The 22633-nt window shown below is 38.7% G+C and overlaps 1 protein-coding gene across 7 annotated transcripts in view; it reads left to right on the top strand.

The window, feature by feature from the left end:
* The window catches only part of NAALADL2 (N-acetylated alpha-linked acidic dipeptidase like 2), a 520054-nt gene that overhangs the window by 256043 nt on the left and 241378 nt on the right, over positions 1-22633 (top strand). For all 7 annotated transcript variants that reach the window (XR_012776415.1, XM_075506899.1, XM_075506901.1 and 4 more), the window contains one exon: positions 13018-13288. Coding sequence is in view for 6 of the 7 variants with exons in the window: in XM_075506899.1 (XP_075363014.1) it covers positions 13018-13288 (271 nt within the window). In the remaining variant the exon portion in view is untranslated. The remainder of the gene's footprint in view (positions 1-13017; positions 13289-22633) is intronic.

A 22633-nucleotide genomic window follows, 5' to 3' on the forward strand; every position in this document is an offset into this window, starting at 1 on the left:
ACAGACTTTACAGATACCTGTGTTTTAGTCATTATTGCTTCAGGTATAGTTATAATTGTCAGTTTTTACTTTTTTGTGTGCTTATACATCTTTGACTGTAGCTACATTGCTAAAGCTCCCCCCCCCCCCCCCCGATTAAAAAATCCGAAGCTGCTCTGTATGGTTCAGCTTGATTAAATATATCTAGACTTCCAACCCCTTATTAGTTTTTTCCATTTTGATATTTATCCTTTTTATGTGACAGTGAATGTGTCATATGGGTTAATGTCGCAGATTTTTAAGAAACTTCGGATGAAATGTTGTGCCTGCGTAATCCACGTAGGTAGTTTGTTACCGAGAATACGAGTATTCATGTCATGTTAATAACAAATAGGCCATCTGCCTCCCAGAATTCATCCAGCTAGTAGATAGTTTAATAGATTACTTTGCCTTCATAGTAGATGTAAGAAGCAGGGCAGGATGACCATGCCAATATTTTTATTTTCTGCAGTGTAGATACATGACCATGTTCTGTACGTGCATACCTAGTGAAAACCTGCACCGCTGCTGCCTTTCTGAATCCTGTTCTGTGTCCTCGTGTCTGTCTGTAGCTTCCTTAACACCGTGTTAAGAGCAAACTCAGACTCAGAATCATAATATCTTTGCAGGGAGAGAGACAAGAAAAGGTACCGAAATTTACCGTTGATATGTAATGATTCTGCTTTTCATTTTTTTCCCAAAGATTTAATTGATGCTGAAGCTTTGGAATAGAGCACTTTCCTCTTTACTGCCTAGCAACAGCCACCCCCCTCTGGCCTTCAGGTTGAAACATCGCCGTACTACAATAGCCCATTTGTACTTGCAGTAAGCAATTCAGGTGATTGCACATTAAAGTATGTTGAATACTAGGGGGCATTTTTCAGCCTTGATTCCAATTCCTGAACATCTGCGTATTGCTGTTGTTTTTTGTCTTTTATTTGTGCTTTAGTCGCTTAAAAATGGGCTTTGAAATTTTGGTTTGATCGTAAGAGAGGCTGAAAATGAATTAGACCATTTAAGTATTACTCCATGAAAGCACCGCCCACTGTTCCTGGGACGCTTTGCGTGGTTTATTTTATTTTCGGATAAAGAAGGGCCGGAAGTCCGAGGGAAGTCTAGAACAGGCAAGAAAATATGGGTAAATAGATGGGTTTGGGGAGGGAGTTACACTTTTTGGGCTTGCAAAGTGAAAGTAGAGAATGTTGTATGCCAAAAAGTTTAAAGGAGTAGGTGGAGGAGGAGCAGGTAAGGTCCCTTTCCTGTGACTTTTCTAGAAGGCTCTGCACTGTGATGCCTATGGTTTGCCCTGCACGCCTAGGCGCTGTAACGTGCCCCTTGAGGATGCACTTCACTGGAGATCCGTGGACTTTATAGAGCAACTGGTTTGGATTTTGTGGCACAGAGACTGCTGAGAGGAGATGAAGTGGGTAGATCAGCCTTAGAAGTGACAGAAGGAAGGACTTTTTTGCATGGACCTGAAGCAAACTGTGCAGGTCATTGCAACAGGGAGAGAATGACTGCAAATTTGCTGGACTAAGAGCAAACTTACAGGATTCTCCTTGCAAACAGAGTGCAGAGTGATGACTTTGGAAGCCAAATCTCAGAGCAGCTCCAGACTTGAGATGGGTAGATGCTTAGAAGTGGGCAAGCAAATGCTTTTGAGTTTTGCCTGCTTTAAAAAGTTTATCATTCTAGTTTAAATCCTTGTAAAATTTACTTTTTGAGTCAGAGCCCACTTGATGTTTTGGGAGGACTCACTTCAGTGAAAATACACAGCTCTGGCTAGGCCAGGTCGCTGTCGGCACACGCTGGTGTACAGTGAAGTCTGGTGTGAGGCAGACTGCACAACAACTCTGAAGTCTTGCACTTAAGCTTATTTATTTATATGGGAGCTGTTTGGGTTTTTTTTCATTCTTAACAGTGGTTTCTCAGCACTTTGAAAATCTGACCTATTTTATACAGTACATAAAGATGTGTTCAAGACCATTCCTTCTTGCAGCAAATGAGTGATGAAATGAGGAGGCCTCTTTGAGGTCAACAGAGCTAAAGGACTCGGTGAACTTACTGGAGAGGTATGGAGGTGAAATCAGAATAAAGGACAGCAGAGGAATAATAATTGACTTTTATGGAGGCAAACGATAATTGGATACTAATCATTTATTTTTAGTGCAAGTGGCGTATTCACAGTGTCCATTTGTTGGAACTCAGTTCCAGGAGGAGTGGGGACATGCTGGCAGAAGGCCAGAAGAGATCAGGGAGGGCAATCAGAGATTTCAGGAGCAGGAGCTCTGAGGAAACAGATGAAAAGACTGAGGACATTTGGCTTAAGACAAGATCAGATGAGGGAAGGCCATAAGAGCAATCCCTAAGTATGTAAAAAAACTGTTGCAAAGAGAAAAAGATTAGTCTGTTCTCAACGTCAGTGGTGGAAAGGAGAAAATAGTGTGCTCAAATGTAGCAGTACGTAGGGTGATTATTTAGGACAGACAAGGAGTTTCTATATTTGGAACAGGGCAGGAAAGCATCTGCCTTGAGTGGCAGTTGGATGAGCTGAGCCTGCCTTGAACCAAATGATCTGCTGTGGTCTCTTCCCAAGCCTCTCTTTATAAGATTTTATGCTTGCTCCTTTGGAGAGAACTTTCTGTATATCCACAAGCAATCTGATTTGCAGTACAGCATAAATAACTTCGCAACACTGTTTTGGTTATCAGTGTTGATTTCCTCAGTTGTATATTAGAACTGAAGGGTCAGTTCAAAAATATCAGCATTTGCAGATAAAAACAAATTCAGCTGAAATGCAGTTCAGCTGGTGAGATGGAGATTATCTGAACTAAGCCATGTCATATGACATTCATGGTAACATTTTCCTTGCATAAATGCGTAGCAATGGTATTGTATCCTTTCTCCCACTTTTTTCCTGCAGTTTTCATTTTAACTAATACACCTGACTGAACTTTTAAATATTTTCATAAAAACTCTAAGCTGACATATCAGCTAGAAATCTCCCCAGTTCCATTAGAATTGCACTGGTAAGTTAACATACTGGTAAGGAAATGAGACTGGTAACAGAATGGTTACATGGCATCGTCTTGTGGCTATCTTAGGCTTTCCTGTATATAGGGGTTAACTTTTTGAGATTCATGAGATAAAATGAAGGATTTACCTTCTTTTTAATTTTAAAAATTAAACATTTATTTGGGGATTTATCTAATTCCAAGTAATCCTAAATCTTCAAATAATAGGTAGCTTTTCTAAGTATTGCTAAGTTTTTCTAGGATTTCAGGTTAGCATGCCCTCTTAATTCCTCATTGTCCCTTGGGAACTGGGATGTTATTCAAAAGTTAAATCATACAGTTCAAATAAAGATGTCCGGTGCTGTCAGAATAACACTCAGCATTCAATCTAATTGCTTTTCAGTTCACAGTGTAACCTAGTGATTGGCAATTGAAAGGAATAAAATACTGCTAGTTGGGCAGTGTTGAGAATTTTTTTTTTTTTGATCAGCAGATTTTCTATATAAAAAGCAAGGTTTCAAGTTTTTTTGATCAATAGGTGTTCTGTATAGAAAAGTGTTAGTGAAACATCCACTGCTATTCACATACATACAGAAATGATCTCTTGCTGTAAGTAAATGTAATTGTCTCCGACAGTAAAAGAGACCGCTTGGACTTGATTATGCAGCTGGTCACATTTTATTGAGACACTGACATATTCCCTGTGGTCTGGGAAGAAAAGAGGATTATATCATTGTGAAGCTTTGCTGGGTCAGTGCTCTGCCTGTGAATGCGGGGTTATATGCAAACACTTTCAAGGTGGGGATTGTCTTTTTACTGTTCTCCTTCAGCTGCAGCATGCGTTGCCCTCGGCATCGTAACCTGTTGGAAAATGCAGGGCACAGTTGTTTGGAGCTTGGGACCTGGTTCTTTTCTTGCATTAGGAGAAAATAGTAGTAAATCCCTTTGTTAAATAATTAGACCTACACACTTTGAAGAAAATTATATTCCCTTTGCTGTATTTAAAGGAGAGGCCAAGATATCCTTGCATATCCACAATAAAGGTTTAGGTTAAGTCATACAGAGCGCTATTATATCTTTGGACAAAGTACAAGTTTATTTAAAATACTTTAGATGGAACTGTGCAAAGATATAGATCGTGATGTTATATACACACATAATCCTGTATACCATAGAGGAAAACCTGTCTTTTGTGACTGATACTTAGCAACTATTGAAGTTAATAAGAAAAAAATAGCGGTGGTGATCTCACTGATTTTGAAAGAAAACGGCATCATTTTGAGAGATTCTCTTGCAAACAAGATTGTTTCATTAAAAAAAAAGAGGTTTCTTGTGTAGATATCTCCATTCTGTATATATTTTGAAAGAACTTTTCTTATAGTCAGTTCATCTGTTGAAAACAGTTTACTGTATTAAAAAAAGAGAAGTATGAAGGAGTAGATCAGTCCTTTCTGTGGTAAGCATATGAAGACCGGGAGCTCAATGTTAGAAAGAGGCAAGATTTGCTTGCTTTCCTAAAAGGAGAGCCTTTCACCTAAACCCTCTTGTAAACAAAAGGAACAATGAGTCATGGCAATGACTTTTTTTGCACTGAAGTATGCAATGTAAAAAGTATCTCCTCTCTCTCTCCTCCTTTGGCGTCTGGAATTAACAGTCTTTGGGATTGTGAAAAACAGCCCATTTTGAGGGTCTGGAGCTGTTATTCTCTGTATCAAGGTTTCTGTGGTTCATTAACTATTCTGAAAATGGATAATGATCACCATCCTTTTTTTATGTGTCTCCAGAATGATGGGGGAGAAATGCTAAATGACATTCTCATCCGTCTCTACACTGGATAATTAAGCAAGGTGTATGTCATGGAAAAGCGAGTGCTTTCAGGAAAAAAAAAAAAAAAAAAAAAGACCAAGGATTATTTTAAGTAAAGTGTAAGATGCTTTGATAACTGAAACCCACGAGAGTGAATCAGGCAATCTGGTTTCTGTTCCTAGCTCTGTCATTGCCTACCTGTCTGCCCTTGAGTGATTTGCTTATACTAAACATTTTCAAAAACTTCCACAGTTTTGTGGTTTTCATTTCTTGGGCATCTGGTTTAATATCAAAGTCAACTCCCTTTCAGATTTTGCCTACATGATTGTAAATGATCAAAAAGCAGTAATTTAACAAGTTATTGCATGACTGCAGGACTTCAGCTGATTACACATGCTCATAGTCCATTGCAAATTAACACGTTTAAACAACCTTCGCTTTGGCCAATGCATTTTACTGTACTTTTGTGCTCTGCTGATAAGTCAATTTATTTATAAAGTACTGTGGTAATGTTGATAATTTGCCATGCATTTTTCCATACTGCAAATAAAAATTGTATTAAGGTCTTTATTTTTTTCAATCTGATGTATTCAAAACAGTTTCTATCAAATTTATAACCCATATAACATATTTTGCATATGTTCAAAGTCTTTTTGGCTGACTTACAAAGGATCTGAATCAACTAAACTCTTCAGTTCTTTGCCCAGCAATTTCTGGACTCAAACACTAGTGTATATATGCAACATTTTTTGGACCTTAGATGAGAAATTTTTATTACAGACACTTGCAGATGCTGCTGACTCATGAAATACTGAGAGTATTCACTACGTTGCTTTGAAAGACCATATACAGAAGAATGAAACAAGAGCCTTCCTTGTGCTGGGATGCAATTTATACCTCATTGCTTCTGAAATTATGACTTATAATACCAGGAATTACTGAAAAACAGAGTAAAAGGATTCAGAACAGATATAAACTCACATAATTTCCATATGGTGAACAGGTACTGAACTTCTTTTTTGAATGTAATATATATGCAGATGGCTTACTTGTTGACAGATATTTACCTTTCAAAACTTGGATGCCTTGGATTCATCGAGGTGATTTCTACAAATGTCAGTTGATGATTTGTTGGTGGATCTGACCACGTACTCTGTGTTGTGACAGAATTTAACTCATTTGATTACTCATAAGTCACATGGCTGCTTCAGTTGCTGCATTTACATCATTCAATAACGGTTTTCAGCAATCTTCTTTCTCCATCAATAATTAGATGTAATCAGTACTTTTCCATTAATAAACCGTTAAAATGTGATGGGCTCTTGAACTTTGAGTGAACATGCAGAGCATGCTATTAAGTTAACACCATTTTAAAATCCTATTATGTTGTTTCTGTGTCTGATGCTAGAATAGGTGAGGCATTGTGTTTTACCATGGGTGTTTCCTTCCACAATAAAAGATTGCAAAACTGGAAGAATTAAACAAGCAGATCTTAAAGAGCCTTTTTCAATTTAGAATGGCATGTTATTGCTGAAAAGTAAGGGGCATGCTCTCTAAGAAGTCACAGATACTTAGAGCTGTAGATTTTTTTCAAGAATCTTCTAATCTTAAAATAGACCAGAAGAGTAGCAGAGGGATTTTGTGTGTGCTTGCCCTGGTTTTACCCTCTTCTGGGCAATCATTTGATAGATCCTTGTTGGAACTCATATTGGCATTCTGATGTTCTGAAGCATTTGGAAGATTTGGATGCTGGCTAGATGTCAGCATAACTGACATCCAGATTTCTTAGAAAGCTTTGGAAAGCTTACCTATGGCCAATTTATGACTTTGCAATGTTTAGTGTAGAGGAACAATGAATTGCTTGTTTTCCAATAAACTGTGGAATCACAGAGTGAGAGAATCAGTCATTTTTCAATGCCTTCCACCATCTGCCTTGAACGCAAGTTTGGCTTGCATCCTGATGTTGGCAAGTGAGATTTGAACTGTCCCTGTTGGTTTTATTTAAAAAATACAAAAGGCATTTGACTGTCTGATGCAGTTGGGTAGTAGCAATACACTTGGTAGTTCTGTAGTCAACAACAACAAAAACTGTACAAAATAGCTAAGCTTGGAAGCCAGCATGGGCTGAGATCCGAGGGTATTCTTCAATCCCATGACTAAGAACTTTTCAGGAAAATGGGAGGTTTGGCCTGAAGCTGTTGTGCATGTAATTATACCATGATAGGAGACAGTACATAGGGTCAGGTACACCTGCAGAAGTCAGGTGGTACCCAGGTGGACCCAAACATAGTACAAAAACGCTGTGAAGTTTTGTTTAAAAGTACTTTTGTGCCTGCTCATGGTGTAATTTTCTAAATGGAAGACTCAAGTCCCTTTTTATCAAAAATACCCAAAAGCCATAGTGCACATGTTTAAAAAAAAAAAGAAGGTTCAGAAGCACTTTTCTAATAGAGAACTGTGCAACCAAATCTAAGAACTGGTGTTCTGTTATCTGACATTAGATATTTTTTATGGTTTCATGAATTACATTTATTCTGCGTCTGTGAAAAGTAAAAGCTGTCATAAATGATACTCCCTTTATGTTAATAGCATGATACCTGTATTGTAGGCACTATGTAGCATTTGTAGAGATGCGCAGGTGCAGATCTGTAAATGCTCCCTTTGGTAGCAAAAGCGGTATGTTGTTACCCAAGAATGAGCAGGGTTTTAGCTTTCCCATCATTAGGACAGACCACGCATTCATCACTGTCTTCTGATGAGCCATGTATAAATTTTTCTGTCAGGCAGAACTGGATGACAGCAGAGGGCTGGCAAAAAGCCCTGCCTCCCATGAGAGTTCTGTCTCCAGAGGAGAAGCTGCTGTGGGTGGTGAGACTGGCTGGCCAAAAACCAGGCAAACAGAAGCAGCAGCAGCATGTCACATAGTCATGTCACCCATATCTAGTGTCCAAATGTTATGTTTAACCGGAGCTTTCCATTGCTTTTGTGCTGTAGGCCAGTATTACTTTATGATTTAGGAAGCATATCTGAATAGACTTACCTGTTAGTTTTGGTCATTGCTATGGTCGTTGTGTGACAAGAATGAACACAGTTACCAGATTTCTTGTGACCCATGACTGCCACAAAATTAATATCAGTGCTAAAAATATGCCCAGAACATCCAGACTGTATACAAAGTGATGGCAGATGTGACAAAGGACATGTCACAGATCTGCTTTCTGGAGCAGTTGCTGGAGGCCTTGCAATGTCATCTGAAGGGCCTGAAGTGGTTCTGGATCCTGTCCTGCACTAGATGCACATAGTCAACTGTTTACACCATGAGCATGTTTCTCTTAGATATTCTAACCTCCTGATAAATATTTATCCTCTCTTGGACTCGGATTTTTTTTATTTATTTTGGAATCAGCAGATTTGTGGCAGTCAGCTCAGACCACGGGAAATCCGATTGGGCAGGTTGGAGACCAGCTAGTTGAGCACCCTAATTAACAGGAACATGTAATTAAAATTTAAGCAGATGTGGCTTGGACAGGTGGTATTTCCTGAACGCATTTAGTTTGCTGTGTGTACACACTATATGCGATGGATACAAATAAATATCTGCAACTGCAAAAAAATACTTGTGCATGTGCTGAGCAGTTGGTCTGTGCAAGTGCTGTGCACTCGCCCGGCACCAGTGAAACTGCCACATCTCAGTTCTTAATGGACTGAAACGAGTTCTGAAATCCTCAACATATGTAAACAGTTTTAAAACTCAGCCTGGACAAAGTTTGTGGTTAGGAAAAAAGACATATGCATGGAAGCCTATAAATATAATAGCCCCATATGATGTGTTTCTTGCATTCTTTTTTGATTATCTGCTACCAGCTACTGTTGGAAACAGCGTATTAGGCAAGATAACACTTTGTTCTGATGTAGCTTTACAAAAAATGTTTCCTGGTGAACTCATCGTGACTCCCAGAATTTGAAAACAACTACTCAGCTGAAAAATCAGCCCATAAAAATTCCAAATTTATATTTGTTCTTAGTTCTTACCTAAAATTACAGTAATTGCTTTACCAACAATTGCAATGAACTGGAAGAAAATAAAGAGTAAAAATTTACAGTCAAAATTTGGGAAAAAGGAAATTAGATAAACTTCTAACTCTGCAAAACTGGAATTCGGATTATTTTTCTTAATAGGCCATGAAGGGTAGGCCATTTCCCACTCTCATTGCAGTACAGACATTAAATCTTCAAAGAAAAAAACCCAAACAAACCACACTTGAAGGTCTTCATATTTGAAGGGAAATTTTGTCCCTGTACCTTTTTAAGATTAAACCTGTAGAATTCTACTGCAGTTTTAGATTTGTTTTTAGGGGGTTTTGTACCAGTTTAATAAGATTGTCTGATAAGGAATGGTGTTATCCAGTTAAATTATTCCATCTTTTGATTGTTGGAGTGGCCTATTGTAATTTTTCAGTGTCCTTTGAGCGGTGTTTTGCGGTGCCCCGGTGTATCTCCAGCAATGAGCAGCTGGCTTATTTGCCATACTCGTTCCCTTCTTTAGCAAGCCTTGTTGTAAGAAATGCTGTTATAGCGAGTGGCTTTCCATTAAGCTGCTTCAGCTCCATGTTCCCCATGGTTACCAATTTGTAAATGAAATTTCTGTATTTTTTGTGTGTGCGCTTGTGTTCATTTATCTTTTATAATCAGCTCTTAAAGATTGGTCTTTCGAAGCTGCAGAGGCTCAGAAAGCCTGGCTTTATTACAGATGTGTCTTCAGCTTATTTTGAATTATTTTTGTAGCTTTAGAACTTTGAACCTTCAACGATGATGGGCTGCTGTTCTTCGCTGGCCAGGACATTGAGCTGATCAAGCAGTAATATAAGACTTAGACTTCTTGTTTACCCAGGAAGTCTAAGAATGTGTCTTCATAAACATTTGCTTGATCTTGTCATCATAGCAAAGGAGGAAAACTTTACCTTATTTAAGTGGAGTATGCTTTCTGAGTTCTAAGTGCAATTTTATCTGTGGTTTTTCAGTTCAGGACTGAGTGTATTTGAGATGGAGCAGAATACTCATGAAAACAAGTTTATGCCCTGTTTTGATGTACATTAGTTCAATATCTGATCTATATTAGAAAGTAAAGGAAAATAACTTGTGGAAATCTCTTTGAGAGCATCCAATAAAGGCACAGTATTATTCAGACTGTTATTGTTATATTTATTAACGTTGATTCTAACTTGAGACCAAATCTTAAGTCTGTGGTGGCTCCACTTCAATAAATTATGCAGATTTACAGCAACTGAGATGTGCCTGTTAACTTTGTGGTTATTCCCATTGACTGAACCTGAACAAGTAGCTGAATAAAGTATCTTTTTAGTGTGAGTAAGGGAATAAAAAATTTGGCTGACGTTATTAAAGCCAGTATTGTAAATGGAAATTGGCAATCGCATTGCTATTGATTCCTACTGAGTATGCAGCCGCTTGCAGAAGTGAGAAACATGATCATCCCAGGGGCCTGTTTCTTTCCACTGCTTAAATCTTACTACTATGAATCTCAGTGCCCTGGCAGTTTTAGGAAGCAAGTTAATTGATGATTTGTAGAGAAGGACTATGAAATGCACGTGAAGTGTTGGGATTTTTCAGGACAGACTGTCAAACAAACACGTTTCTGAATTTGGTCTGGTTTAGGAAATACTGTTTTCACGTGTTATACTTGTTACCCAACCAGTATGTAATAAAAATAATGAGTTAAATTACCTCTGACTTAAAGTCCATGCAGCCAGCAGAATTATATCAAAGACAAGTGCAAGTCAGTAATTGTAAAAAACCATTAGAAAAAAAATCTTGGTGGTGTTCATAAGATTTATCAAAGTAGTCTAATATGTGCTGATTTATTGTAATATAATGTGTGCTTATAATTTGCAATTTGATTTTAACATGCTCTAAAGAAATTATGGAGTAAATAGTGACTGTGCTCATTTCTTTAACTTAATCAGGTATGTTGTCACAAAAGTTTCAAAGACATGCTTATTTAATTATGAAGTGGAAAGTAACTACTTCTATTACTAAAGGAGCAATTTGCTTATTGTATCTTCTTCTTTTAATGCTTAATTCCTTTTATTGAAACTGAATACTTCTTGTTGAAATGTGCCATAACCTTATGGGCCTGGGATAAGTTTCTTGCAATTATTTATTCTATTAATGTTTCTATCACCTGAGGGAAATGCAGATATTCTGTTAATGATTGTGTTAATCAAACAACTTTGTGTATTTCTGCATTGCCTAAGTTTATGTCATTACATTAGCAGGCACAGGAGATGAAATTGGAGACTTGTAATATACTACAGGTTGGATTAACTCATCTGTTTTGTGTAGACTGCTTGAAGACTTATTTTAGATAATTTAAAAAGATTAAATCTGCACGACAGTTATTCCTCCTGACAGGATCTCTGAAGTCTTTAACTGAAGTCCAGTGTTCTTGTAAAGATTTTGAACTTTGTACACTAATAACCTCGCTATGGTAATGCGGGCTGGGATACAACATAAGTCTTTGATCAAAGAATTTTTGCATATTTTTTAAATCCTTTGGATGTTGGAATAATTATTTCATCCGTGTAATGTGATTATGGGCATTAGACATTGGAACGTAGTATATGATGTTTGAGCCCTTTCTAGGCTATAATAGGTGTTATAACTTCACTTTCTGCCTTTTTAAGGTTTTGATGTTGTCTAGGCAGTAAATGTTCTCTTTTTTTAAAGGTCTGTTCAACTATAAGATAGTTTTGTTGGGGTAGAGGAGGGATTCTTTGTGCTTGCTTTCTGTCATAAGCTTTCCTTGGCGGACTTCTCCCGGGGGTTGGTGCAGACCCCGTTGGAAGCAGTGCTGGTACCTTCAGCCGGGAGCATCCTGCCTGCAGCTTCGCAGCTGGGTTCTGAATAGCACAGGGGTGCCTGTAAAGCACTTGGTGGGATTCTCAAATACCTATTGCTCGCAATAACGGTTTTAAAAAGACTATGCATTATTCAACCTTTGCTTTTGATGTGTGTAAGACAGCCAGGGTATTTTTAAAGTTCTGTTAAGGACCCTAAAGCATCTAAATATAATTGGCCTTTTTGTGAAGAGAAGGTTGTGAACAAGAGTTTCAGGCAGTGTCAGTATCTCTCTGCTTGGAAATCAATACCTCTGTGATCCTTAGCCTTGTTTTTCAGTCCCAAGAGCCTCACAGACCAAAAAAAAAAAAAAAAAAAAAAAATCCTCACAAAATTCAGCAAATATTCTGTAAGCTTGTAAGCTTTTTGTACTGCATTTGGATGGTGCTTTTTATTTGTGTCTTGCTTTGCTTACATAAGCGCTTGCCTACGTAAGTAGGGAAAGCCTTTAGTTGTCCCTTCAGCGTGTCTGTCCTCTAAAGTTATCTTTAAAATACTCTCTGCATCTGGTATCTTTTTGGCATTTGCTGGGGAGGAGGGTGGTCCTTCAGTGCCGTCACCATTTTCATCCTATGGCCCATCTGGTAGCAGGTGTTGAACAGTGATACAAACCCAGTGATACAAGCCCAGACCAATCCGTCTGAAGTCTCAGTTGGCCCATCTGGTAGGCACTGCCAAAATAATTTCCAGGCTCGTGTTGTATGCTTGCCAAGCTGTTGGCTCAGGTAATCCTTCAGTGCAGGTAGGAAATCTGAGGAAAACTTTCTGACAGCTAGCACAATATTTGGGGGAACAGTTCCATTCTGTTTAGGAAATTGGCTTTACTTGATGAATTTAAGCCAAACATATAATTACAACTCATTTTCAGCATCCTGCCCTCCCTGAAGTCCCTGAAATGTTACTTCAGATTGCATTCTTTATATTCAATAGTTGATTAAATTGATGCTATATCGGAAACTTGATCAGCACCAGAGAGATTAATTTTGAAACAATTACTATGACAATTTCTGCAGAATTTTTTATGTTTTAATTTGATATGTTTCCTATAAATATTCTGTCCTTATTTTTGTTTCCCAAAAAGTGGTTGCTTTTATCTCACAATTGGGAAGAAATTATTTGCAAAAAAATGAAGGGTGATTTTTGGGGGGAAAGGGGGGGGGTTGCATGTTTGATGATACATTATGCATAAAATTATGGACTGATGCATACAAGCATCTTGGTGAGAAATAAACTGAAACTGTGTTTACTTGTGTCTTTTCTCCAGAGATTTGTTACGGTTCCCTAGAGGAGATGATGTAGACATTGCAATGAAAATTCTGGTTCAGTGGAATTCCCAAGGCCTTGAAGATGTCCAGCTGGTAAATTACTCTGTTTTGCTTGACCTACCGGGTTCTTCTTCAAACACAGTAACTCTGAAAAACAGCGGTGAATGCTTTTATCCTAGTGGACAACAGTGCAACAGAGAGACCAAAACACTTCATAGCCAAGACCTCCTGTACTCGTACGCAGCTTACTCTGCCAAAGGAACTCTTGAGGTAATATGACCATTTGTCTCTGTCGTTTGTGGTGAAATAGAGTTAGAAAACATCAGCTTTTGTTGAACTTGGCTGGCAAGGTACACATGGTGAAATGCCCAGCCTTAAAGTAAACATATTTGGGTAAAACATCATGCGGCCAATCTCAATTCAAACTTAAAAATTAGTCAGACCTGAATGCTTGACATGATAATTTTAAAAAAAAAAAAAAAAAAAACGATCTGAGTTTATGAATTGGTATCTTTTGCTTGGGTGTAAAAATCTGAAAGCTGTGTCTAGAGCGACATTTTATTCTTGTTGATGTATAAGTGCTACTGGTTTGAGGGATGTCTGTAGGAAGAGTAAGATGAGGTTTTCTGCAGTGAGACCGGTGGGAGTGCTGGGCTAATACCTGGAGCTCCTGACTTATGGTCGCAGGTCTCGCATACTTTCTTCTGTGGCAACTCAGTTGACACATCTGCTCTGTTTCCTCTTGAAAAGCCCGATTTGTATTTTTATCTTACTGTAGCTTTTGTTAGGAAGTTTTGTCAGCAAAAATATCCTGCCTGTTGGGATTTGTTGCTTGCCAAGTGAAATAAGGTCTTGGATTATCTTGTTTTATCCTCTTTACTGTCTTCACTGGCTACCTCCCTATATTTGCTTTCCAAATATATTGGGGGTACACAAAGGGGTCATAATTTCTATTTACTTTCCTAGCTGAGATAGTATAAATCTCAATAAATATTTCTGAAATATAAAAATTGCAATTTCACTGCTCACTGCATTACTGTTGTCTTTCTCCTTTTTAAAGTATTGTATGTTATTCCAATGATGCAGGGATTTTTCCATCCTGGTTTCTTTATTCTTTAAAAGATATGTTTGTTTTCATGACTTAGAACACTAATAGACTGTCTAGGAACAGATTGTGAATGGCTTTGGGTTTGGACGATACCTCTTCCAAAACACCTTTATACTTTGAGAATATCTTAATATTTATAGCATATCAGTTACTGAATTTCTAACAGTAAAATGCAACTGTTGTGTATTTTCCTTTTGTTTGTGACAGTGTTTGCCTGTAATGTTTATTGATAACATGTAATGCACCGTGGAAATCTTGTAATGAGTCAAAATGGGGAAAGTTGCATGATGCTAACTAACCCATTTTATGGACTATTAATATAATTTTGAATTTTGGGCTGTAGGAAATATGAGGGCTGGTAGAAAGTCAGATCCTTAAGTTTCCATCCTGAAGTCCACAAGCTTCAGCTTCTCTTTCTTAAAAGCATTGAAGCTTTTTAGTCCAAGAGATTTATTCCAGAGTGGAGAAGGAACGGAGTTCTTGTTCTCCTTTGGGAGAGAGACTTCTCTTCATCTCCTGTTCTTGTGTACCTGACATGCCTACTTTCCATACTGAGTCTCATGGTCATTATCTCCGTACAGCCTCTATTCAGGGGCTCTGTCAGCCCAACAACTTCAGGTTAGAGGTGGTTGTTAAGAATTGAAATGAAGTAGGCAAGGGTAGGTCCTAACCTGCACGATGTATGCTTTAACTTTTCCATGGACAAGTAAAAAGTACTAATGAATGGGTTTGGCTTCTCACATTTATCACTTAGAAACTCAATATGTAATATTAGTTTCTCATTGTAACTTAATAAGTACATGTAATATTAGTTTCTCATTGTAACTTAATAAGTACAGTTGTGCCTTTGAGATTTATTTCATGAAAATAAATGTATTGCTAACAAATTCGTCAGATTAAAGGAAATCCAATGTTCTGGGAAAAATAATTGATTTTATTACCAGCAACATATGTACCACTTTCAGTTATATTTTAGAGCAGTTTTATCTACGATTGAGTTGTGCAGAAATGAGGACCATGCACATTGTGTATGTACTCATCACCAGGGGTGTACCTTGGCTTTGGCAAAACTCAGAGCTTGTACTTGAGCCAAAGAATGACTTGCTGTGCACAATTTTACAGTCAGATCTTTGAGACACCTAGCACCCTCACAAAACTTCAGATGTTTTCTTTTATTCCTCAAAAAGTCTACCCAAAGTATCCTAAGATCTAGAGTTTTGCCTAAAAGGGGAATTTCCTTTTTTGTTTAGGCTATAGATAAACTGGTAGTGATCTAACCTCCCTGACTTTGTCCTACACAGTAATCTCTACTATTTAAACTAATGGAAGTAGGAAAACTTTAAATGAGAATTAGTAGGTGGTGACTGTTGCTGTGTTCAGCTATCAGAGGGTGACTTGATTGCTTGCAGTGGAGCTACAAGTTGTGTGTTTCGAATATCTTGCAGTGGGTGTTGCAAGATCATTGCAAAATCATGAGGGTTTTCCTGTGAAAAGGTATTTGTGTGACACCTACTTGTAATCTGAATAATTTTCTTTCAAATGTGACACATCCTTAGTAGAAAATGTCTGTTGTGTGTCACATAATCAGGTGGAATTGCTAATATTGCTTTGATGCTGCTGCTGCATTGTATCTCATTTGTATATTTGGTTTGCTAGAAGTTCAGACAAATAAAATCATTAAGTTATTGCAGCCTGGCTACCAGCAGAGCTACAGCTCTACTTTCATGTTGACAAGGTTATTGGTAGAATAGCAAGACTCATTTTCTTTGACCACCTGTCATGTCCATTCATCATATGGGCCATTGTATATGAGCCATCCAATTTATGCTTTCTGGTAACAGTCTAAACAGCATTTGTGAGTAAAAATGTGAGCATTTGTGATCTGAAATCTACTTCAAAAACCTACTTAGTGCCATTGTGATGGATGGTGCACTTTACTACTTCTCTATAATTCATCGGGCCCTGAAAAGGTGACACTGTTTACCCATCACAGTGACAGGCAGGGCAGCCTACAGTTCTGGAGAGAGCTGTCTAGTTGCTTTTGAAATAGATATTGCAGCAGTTATGTAAATAATGTCTCGTAGACTAGGTCAGTCTGAGGAAAGAATGACATATGTGAAATATTTTTATTAAAACTTAAATATCAGCCAGCTTTTATAGAGTTTAAACCTTTTGTCTGCTTGATGAAAACAGGAAAGCCACTCTGGCCAACAGAGTACATATATAAAGGGAAATTATATTGCATCAAATTTATGTGTTAAAGCAAAATGCGTTGTCAAACAGTATCTAGCCAGTGTCCAAGTGAGTGTAGTGCGATGAATCCGAATGTGCTGCTCCCTGCCTTCACGGCGCGCGGTGATCTACGAGCTGTGGCTGCGTGTGCTGTCACCAGCGGAGCAGTGGAGGGATGAGCTGGGGAACCATCGGCGAGGGCCGAGGAGAGGTGTGTGCGAACCCCCAGAGATCCAGCGTCCTCCTTGCAGTACCAGATTGGTAAGTAGCGTCAGTGTAGATGCATATTGTAGCCCATCTGTTAACATGCACGGCGCTGGTCCCCCGTGTGCAATGAGGGGTAAGTAAGGATACGTCTTGGCTGGAAGCGCAGCAGAAGGCTGGGTGGTACTCGGGTCATCTGGGCGGCTGGTTTAAAGCAGGCCCACCGAGTACAGCGAACTTCAGGAAGAAGCAAGTGTTCAGTTTTGGTGGTGCAATGTTAATCTGCTCTGTTCCCTGTTTCTTTAGCAACTGTAAAGAGAAAATTTTAGCAGATGTGATGGTTACTGTGTTGGGACAACATTCAAGGACAGACTAATTAAAGCAAAATGAAGATTGTATTTACTTTGTATTCCCTGATTTTTCTGAAGTTGTTTGTGTGCTATGAAGTCTTCCTCACCTTCCTTTCACCTTAAATTTATTCACTGTTTGCTTTATGGAAGTGTTAAGGAATTTTTGGCAATCCTAAATCTGCTTTAAGACTTTAAACAGAAATGCTTAGTGTCCTCCATTATACAGTGTTGCCTCATGCTATATTACACTCCTCTGCCTCTTCAGGAGTAACTGACTGCTGAATGCACCAAATCCCTGATGGTTCCTTTGCTGTTCCTCCATCCTTTCCTTTTATCATTGTGGACACTCTCGGCAAGCCCAGCAAAACATCACTTTTCTCTACCTCATACACTGAAAGGACTATGTTGCTTCAGGAACCAGGAGAGGATGCAAGAAAAGTACAAGTACTGGAATGTTCTTGAAATGGGAATGCATATGCAGGCAGGGATCTGATGGTTTCATGGACAGAAATGAATCATCCCCATCTCCAAGGCAGTTCTCCCAACACCTGACTATGTTTCCTTTGTACTTTGACCCCTCCTCTGTCCCTGTTCCCTGACTGCTTGGACTCCTCCACTACATCACCTCACTTCCCTGCCATTGTCCACGTTCCTTGACTGATTCTACCCATTTCTCTATTAGAAGTATCTGCTGATTTTAGACATTTATATTCCCAGCTCAGCCAGCGATATCTTTGATTAGTTTTGGAGGGGCTGCAGGGAGCAGACAAGTGAGAATGCCGACTGTTTGCCTCTATCTACAATATGCAGAAGAGATTCTCTACATCTGTTGATAGCATATCAGCCTGCTCCGGTTCATTTGTTTTGGTGACATTTTCTCAGCTAAATGAGAACCCACTGCAGAGATTAATGCAACCTGAAGCAATACGAGAAATGCAAACCCATCTGTTAAGCTCACTCAGTGATCTTCCCACCATTCTTCAATCTTGGCAAGATCGGAATAAGGGAAGCAGAACTCGGATTGCTGTCAGATCCTCTTTCACAAGGAGGGGGGCTTGCTCACTTCTTATCAAATACCCCATTTTCTATGGCTGTGCTGAGATGTCTCCTCTCCCCATCCATCCCCTTCTTTCCCAGGTCCTTGACTCTGCAGGAAGATGGGAGTCTTCCTCTCCTCTACTACTTGTTCCTCTAATCTTTCCCACTCATTGCCGGCTCCCCACTTGTGTGCCCTACAGTCCCCTCCCCTCTCTGCTGGGTCTTCACAGTACTGCAGCACTGTTTCCTTGCAGTACTTGCAGCTCTCTATATTTCTAGCGCTGCACCAAAAGGTTATGAGTTCCTCTGGAGGGAGAATGCATCAGGAAATCCTTGACCTAACAGCTCGCTTTGATTTGGTTTCATTGTGCTGGAAATGCGATTAGTGCACCCTTATTATGTTTTATCTTCCCTCTAGCTAATCAGTGGTAATTTCCTTAACAATATTTCTGAATTAAGATTGGTGTCAGTGGGTTGGTTTTAGAAAATTTTAAAATCTTCCCAGGTTATTTTTATCCCTAGGCAAAATTTCCAAATGAGCCTTCTGCAGCATGCTCACTTGCACATCTTGAATTCCAAAGGCAGAGAGTGCATATAATTCCGATTATATAATCACAGCGTCTCACCCTAAGTCTTTCAGTCAGTTTTGATGGCACATTGGTGCAAAATATCAAGCTAGAGGGAATCTTGATACATGTGTGCATTTAATTCTTTTAGACACTCCAATTTAGTTCATTATTATCTTTATTAACATTTTCTAAAATTTCTTCTCTGAAGAGACATGTACTAGCTAAAATGAATCCCTAGCAACTGAAATCAGTTTGCAAATGGTTAGGGCTATAGGTTGGATAACACATACACACAAATGAGAAGAATCATGAGATTTTTGTAACATTTAGACGTTTTAGAGGAGCTTTATTTATCTTTTATTTATAGAAGAGTTTCTGAGAAACCTCTTCCACAAATAATCATAATTTAGACCACTGTTCCGCATACCAAGTAGGCACAGCAAATTTTCAAGACAATCTCACTAAGAATATGGATTTTAGAATAGACTTGACCTTTAAACAGAAAACAACATTCAACATTAACTACAGCATAGCTGCCACTCCATTATAATTACATATAGGAAGCTGTGAAATGCAATGTGAAGGTTATATAATTTAAAATTGCAGTCAAGGACTACAAAAACGATCATTGAAGAGATGTCCTGCAGAACATCCTGTCAGTTTTCTGGCATATATCACATAAGCATTCATAAATAAAGTTGTACAGTTCCCTAAAAATAATAGTAGTTCATCATGCACAAAAGCCCGGTTAATATTGCTGCAAGATTTTTGTATCATTGAAGGGCAGGGTTTCAAAGATGCAAATGGCTACTGCTGCAAAACCTCTTGCTGTTGTATAATTGCGAGTCAATACTGTACTGATGTTTTACTAATAAAATATTAGTAATGACATTTTCGTAATAAAGTCATTAATACGAAATGAGCTTTTTAAGTGCAAAAAAGCAAAAGGTGAGGTATCTTGATATCTACAGATATAACAGATCACTGAGCACTTCCATGCCATTGCACGTAATCAGCTAAAGGCATTTTTCAGTTAGGCCTCTACAATATTTGAGAGGGAGCAATGTTGAACCATAAACATTATTTATATTCCAATTGCATGGTAAAAACTAAAGGGTGCAAACACTGAGGACCTGGGAGATTGGTTTGGTGCTTTATTCAGATTTTAGTGCAGTTCTGTTTAATATCTTTATCAATGATCTGGATGAAGGGATCGAGTGCACCCTCAGTAAGTTTGCAGGTGACACCAAGTTGTGTGGGAGTGTTGATCTGCTGGAGGGGAGGAAGGCTCTGCAGAGGGACCTGGACAGGCTGGATCGATGGGCCAAGGTCAATTGTATGAGGTTTAACAAGGCCAAGTGCAAGGTCCTGCACTTGGGCCGCAGCAACCCCATGCAACGCTACAGGCTTGGGGAAGAGTGGCTGGAAAGCTGCCCAGCGGAAAAGGACCTGGGGGTGTTGGTTGACAGCCACCTGAATATGAGCCAGCAGTGTGCCCAGGTGGCCAAGAAAGCCAATGGCATCCTGGCTTGTATCAGGAATAGTGTGGCCAGCAGGACTAGGGCAGTGATCGTGCCCCTGTACTCGGCACGGGTGAGGCCGCACCTCGAATGCTGTGTTCAGTGTTGGGCCCCTCACTACAAGAGAGACATTGAGGGGCTGGAGCGTGTCCAGAGAAGGGCAACGGAGCTGGGGAAGGGTCTGGAGCACAAGGCTGATGGGGAGCGGCTGAGGGAGCTGGGGTTGTTCAGCCTGGAGAAAAGGAGGCTGAGGGGAGACCTTCTCCCTCTCTACAACTACCTGAAAGGAGGGTGTAGAGAGGTGGGGGTCGGTCTCTTCTCCCAGGTAACAAGTGATAGGGGGAGAGGAAATGGCCTCAAGTTGCACCAGGGGAGGTTTAGACTGGATATTAGGAAATTTTTCTTCACTGAAAGGGTTATCAAGCATTGGAACAGGCTGCCCAGGGAAGTGGTTGAGTCGCCATCGCTGGAAGTGTTTAAAAGATGTGTGGATGAGGTGCTTAGGGACATGGTATAGTGGTGGTCTTCATAGCGTTAGGTTTACGGTTGGACTCGATGATCTTAAAGGTCTTTTCCAACCTGTACAATTCTGTGAAAATTCTTACTGAAATCAATGGGAATTACATAATTTTTAACCGGAGTTGAATCTTGTCTGTTAGTAGTCACTGTGAGAGAATACAAGTGGAAGTAACTTCTGTAAATGCATGGATCTCTAAGAAATATTTTTCTCTTTAATTACTCTATTGTATAATTCAGACCAGGCAAGTTGCAATCACTTATGCTGTTCAGTAGATCTCTGGGTTGATACCTACCTAGTTACTCTTCTTTCATTCCCGCTTTTTGTTAATGGTGTTTGGTGTGAACCTGAACACAAAGGTACTCCAAGTCAAGTGGAAATCCTTCTGCCAAATCACAAGGCACGTTTTGCTTAGGTAGTGCTATCTTATTGTCTCCCTGCAATTTCTTTTACATCTTCTTAGTAAATTTGAACCTACCAAGAGCATACCTGTGTTTTTTCTGTTTAAGTTTGCAAAGGCATATCCTCCTCAGAGGAGGACTCCCAAGCAAAAAACTGCTTCTTCTGTGAGCTATTTGGTTTGGGTTTGGGGGATCTTTTTCTTTTAAATTTCTCCAATATTTTGAAGGTTTAAAACTGCCTTGAAGGGATCTTGCTTACACTCAAAAAAAAAAAGGCAAAAAGTTTCTCCAACAGAGAGACTATAAAGCAAATAATACCAGCTTTGAAAAAAAAATGCTAGGGTGAGAAAAACAAGTAAGAAACAACTACAACTGATATAATGATTACAATAACAAAACATTTTTGTATTTACATAATACTCAATCCTTGTCCCTAAAACAGCTTGTATACTTCATTGTTTAAAAAAAATGTAGTTTCAAGCATAAACAACAAAGAACCTGTTAAAATGCTACTCAGCTTTGTGATAGTTATGAGTGACTCTAAAATACAATATTGATTAAACTATTGCTTCTTCTCATTTTTTAGTTTATTTTTGAGGAAGAGAAGCAAGTCCTAAAACTTTTTAAGGAACATTAGCAATACAAAAGCATCTGTAGTTGGAGGCAGATTACACCTGACGGTGCCTGTGCATCCTGTACCTAGGAGCCCTGGCAGTCCCAGGCATCAGTCGGTCATCCATGAGAATACAGGTTAGAATCACTGTAATAAAATAATTTTTTTTAAGAAAGAACAAACCACTTTTCTGACATACTGCACTTGATTACTTTTGAAAATAGACAAAAAGTGTAAATAATGCTGGTGTCTCTTGTGAATTAGAGCTCGCAGCTGAAAAGAATCAGGAGCGACTATTTTAATCTTTGATGCAGCGTGATAAATCTTACCAGTTGAAGCCTAAGCAATGTGTTTTATCTTAGGAGTTATCTGTATCTACCAGTATAACTTTTACAGTCAATATGGGACAACATCTTGTCAAAATCTTAAAAATTGATTTCTTCTAATGTAATAATGTCAGCTTATTGAATGCTTTTGTACAGGACTCTTTTTTTTCTCATTGTTAAAATTTTTTTAATATTTTTAAATGAAAGTAGCATTGAAAATCCAAAACAAGTGTGAAGACTTCCTGTCTGTGTTAGGATATGGTAATATGAAGTCCAAATATAATCTTCTAAGATGACCACTTTGAAAGAGTGGAAATAAGTTCTTACTAAAAAAGAAAAAAAAGCATACATGACAGGTTTTAAATGTAATGTAAAGTAGTTGAGGATAAAGCTGCCATTATATGAATAGTTTGGTGAGGACAGATTTTAATAGCTTGTCTGACTTCTTTGTTGAAGAATTTTGATGTAAAAGAGCAAAGCATGAACCTCTCTAGAGACTGCTTTGAGGAATGCTGTAAACCTGGACACAGAGCCTTAATAGTAAGAAAGACCAAAAAGTGAAGAAGGCCTCTCAGAGAAAACCCTTTGAAGCAAATGTCGTTTGAAAGCCTTTCAGAGCAGGATGAAAAAATGTGGAGCTGTGATACAGCTGGTTGAAAAAAATACATAAGAACTGAATTCTTAAAAATGTAAAAAAGAATATTAAAAAAAAAAAAAAAAGACTCAGTTAGGCAAGT

Source organism: Mycteria americana, chromosome 7 (genome assembly GCF_035582795.1).
Source record: "Mycteria americana isolate JAX WOST 10 ecotype Jacksonville Zoo and Gardens chromosome 7, USCA_MyAme_1.0, whole genome shotgun sequence".
Lineage (NCBI taxonomy): Eukaryota > Metazoa > Chordata > Aves > Ciconiiformes > Ciconiidae > Mycteria > Mycteria americana.